The sequence below is a fragment of the Zerene cesonia genome, unplaced genomic scaffold (genome assembly GCF_012273895.1).
Source record: "Zerene cesonia ecotype Mississippi unplaced genomic scaffold, Zerene_cesonia_1.1 Zces_u071, whole genome shotgun sequence".
In the NCBI taxonomy this organism is placed as follows: Eukaryota; Metazoa; Arthropoda; class Insecta; order Lepidoptera; family Pieridae; genus Zerene; species Zerene cesonia.
The window spans coordinates 1-2,603 of NW_024045201.1; the positions used below are offsets into that span (position 1 = coordinate 1).

The window sequence follows — 2,603 nt, forward strand, 5'->3', positions numbered from 1 at the left end:
AAAGTATGAAAAGGCGGTGAAAGAGGCGCAAGAGAAGAGTTGGAAGGAGTTTTGCCGGAAACAGGATAGGGAGGGGTCTGGGAGGGCATCTACAGGGTGCTGACCAGGGCAACTGGGAGAGAGGAGGACCTGCCCCTTATGAGGGGTGGTGAGACCCTCGACGCCCGAAGCTCGGCAGAACTGTTGGCGGAGACCTTCTATCCCGAGGACCAGGAGAGTGGTGAAAGTGGGGAACATCGTCAGACGCGCCGGCGCGCGGAGTCCTTGGACACCGAACCGCCGGCGGGCCCGGATGACCCCCCTTTCATCATGGAGGAGTTGAAGAGAGCCGTAAGGTCCTTCAACCCCAAGAAGGCCCCCGGGGCGGATGGCCTCACTGCCGACATCTGCCAGCACGCTGTGGATTGTAACTCGGAATTTGCGTTGCTCAACAGGTGCCTCTCTGCCGCCTACTTCCCCGCACAGTGGAAGTGGGCGACCGTGGTGATACTGCGAAAGCCGGGCAGGGAATCATACCGGGTACCGAAAGCCTATCGACCGATCGGCCTCTTACCTGTGCTCGGCAAAATCTTCGAAAAGATGCTGGTCGCCAGGCTTAGGTTTTACCTGCTGCCCAAAATAAGCCCCAACCAGTATGGCTTCATGCCCCAAAGGAGCACCGAGGACGCCCTCTATAGGCTGTTGAACCACATCAGAAAGTTGAGGGAGGAGAAGAAACTTTCTGTTGTGGTATCGCTGGACATAGAGGGGGCCTTCGATAGTGCTTGGTGGCCAGCCATAAAGGTGCGGTTGGCTGAAGTTGGGTGCCCGGGGAACTTGAGGCGGGTGATCAGCAGCTACCTGAGCGAAAGGGGTGTGAAAGTTAGGTTTGCGGGAGTGGAAGCGAGTAGGGGAACCAGCAAGGGGTGCGTGCAGTGATCCATAGGTGGACCGATCCTGTGGAACCTCTTGCTGGACCCCCTGCTCTGGATGCTAGAGGACATGAATGTTTTTTGTCAGGCCTTCGCCGACGACATCGTAGTCGTGTTTGATGGAGACACGGCTCTAGAAATAGAGCAGACAGCAAATCGTGTCTTAGACGAAATTAACAAATGGGGCAATAACAACAAGCTCAAGTTTGCGCCACACAAAACCTGTGCCCTCCTCTCTACGAGGAGGATCAAGCACGACACACCACGGCTCATTATGGGGGGTGTGGAAATCAAGTACCACGCCCAAATAAAAATACTGGGCCTCATAATAGACAGCGGCCTTACATTCAACACCCATGTCGGAAGTGTGTGCCAAAAGGCAATCGCCCGATATAAACTTTTGGCTAGGGCAGCCAGAGTTGGCTGGGGACTTAACCCCGAAATAATTAGGACTATATATATAACAGTAATAGAACCGACTGTTATGTATGCAGCGGCAGCGTGGGCACCCACCGTGGGAAAGATGGGGGTCCAAAAAAGGCTTAACACCGTGCAACGGGGTTTCGCCCAGAAAATCTGCAAGGCGTATCGGACCGTCTCCCTGAACTCAGCTATGCTGTTGGCTGGGGTGCTCCCTCTTGATCTCAGAATACTCGAAGCATCGAGATTATATGGGATCAAGAAGGGTGTGCCACACCCAGCGTTGGGGGACAGGGAGGTGGAACGAATGGCACCCGCGGTTGAGGACCCACATCCGGCAGAGCAGGTAGGGCTGGGGTTCGGGCTGGTCGACGAGGACACATATCCCGACGTGGTTGATAGCCACGTACGAAGGATCTATACGGACGGCAGCAAGATTGAGGGCCGAGTCGGAGCCGCCCTTTCCGTATGGGAGGGGGAGGCCGAGACAAAAGCCGTCAAGCTTGCATTACCGACGTATTGCACCGTCTACCAGGCCGAACTCCTAGCGCTCCAAAGAGCAGTAGATATGGCCTGCAAGAGTGGAGCGGCGAAGGTCGGTGTCCTCAGCGACTCCAGATCGGCCCTCGAGGCGGTCACCCTCAGTTCCCCCCACCCCCTTGCTGTGCAAACAAGGGCGGCCCTCCGAAAAGCTGCTTCGCAGAGGCGGGAGGTCTCCCTGTTTTGGATCAAGGCGCACGCAGGGCTAAGGGGGAACGAAAGGGTCGACCAGTTAGCCAAGGAGGCCGCTCTGGGGTCGAAAAGGAAACCCGACTACGATCTGTGTCCTGTTTCATTCATCAAGCGTATCTTAAGACAGGATACGATCGGGGAATGGGACAGGAGATACGATGTAGGGGGGACGGCCGGAGTCACGAAGCTCTTTTTCCCAAGCGCTGCTGCTGCATACAAAACAGTACGGAAAATAGACATCACACACCACACCACACAAGTACTGACTGGACACGGTGGATTCGCCTTCTACTTGCATAGGTTCAAGCTAAAGGAGAATCCGTCGTGCCTGTGTCAGCCTGGAGTCGAGGAGACGATTCCTCACCTGTTACTCGAGTGTCCGATTTTTGCAAGAGATAGATACGCTATTGAGCAAAAATTGGGCATCACGATGACGGTTGAGAATCTGTCGGAGGCCCTGGGGGAAAAGAGGAGGGAAGAGTTCCTCCGATACTGTAAATACATTGTTGGGGTGGTTAGCAAAAGAAACTGTGATCGTCT

General features: G+C 55.1%; 1 protein-coding gene across 1 annotated transcript; it reads left to right on the forward strand.

Moving 5' to 3' along the window:
* Nucleotides 1-981: 981 nt before the first annotated feature.
* On the forward strand, nt 982-2,557 carry LOC119839414 (the record flags this gene model as incomplete). The annotated part of the gene is made up of 1 exon (XM_038365680.1): nt 982-2,557. A coding segment is annotated over exon 1 (1,576 nt), but the record flags the coding sequence as incomplete, so codon positions are not given.
* Nucleotides 2,558-2,603: the final 46 nt, after the last annotated feature.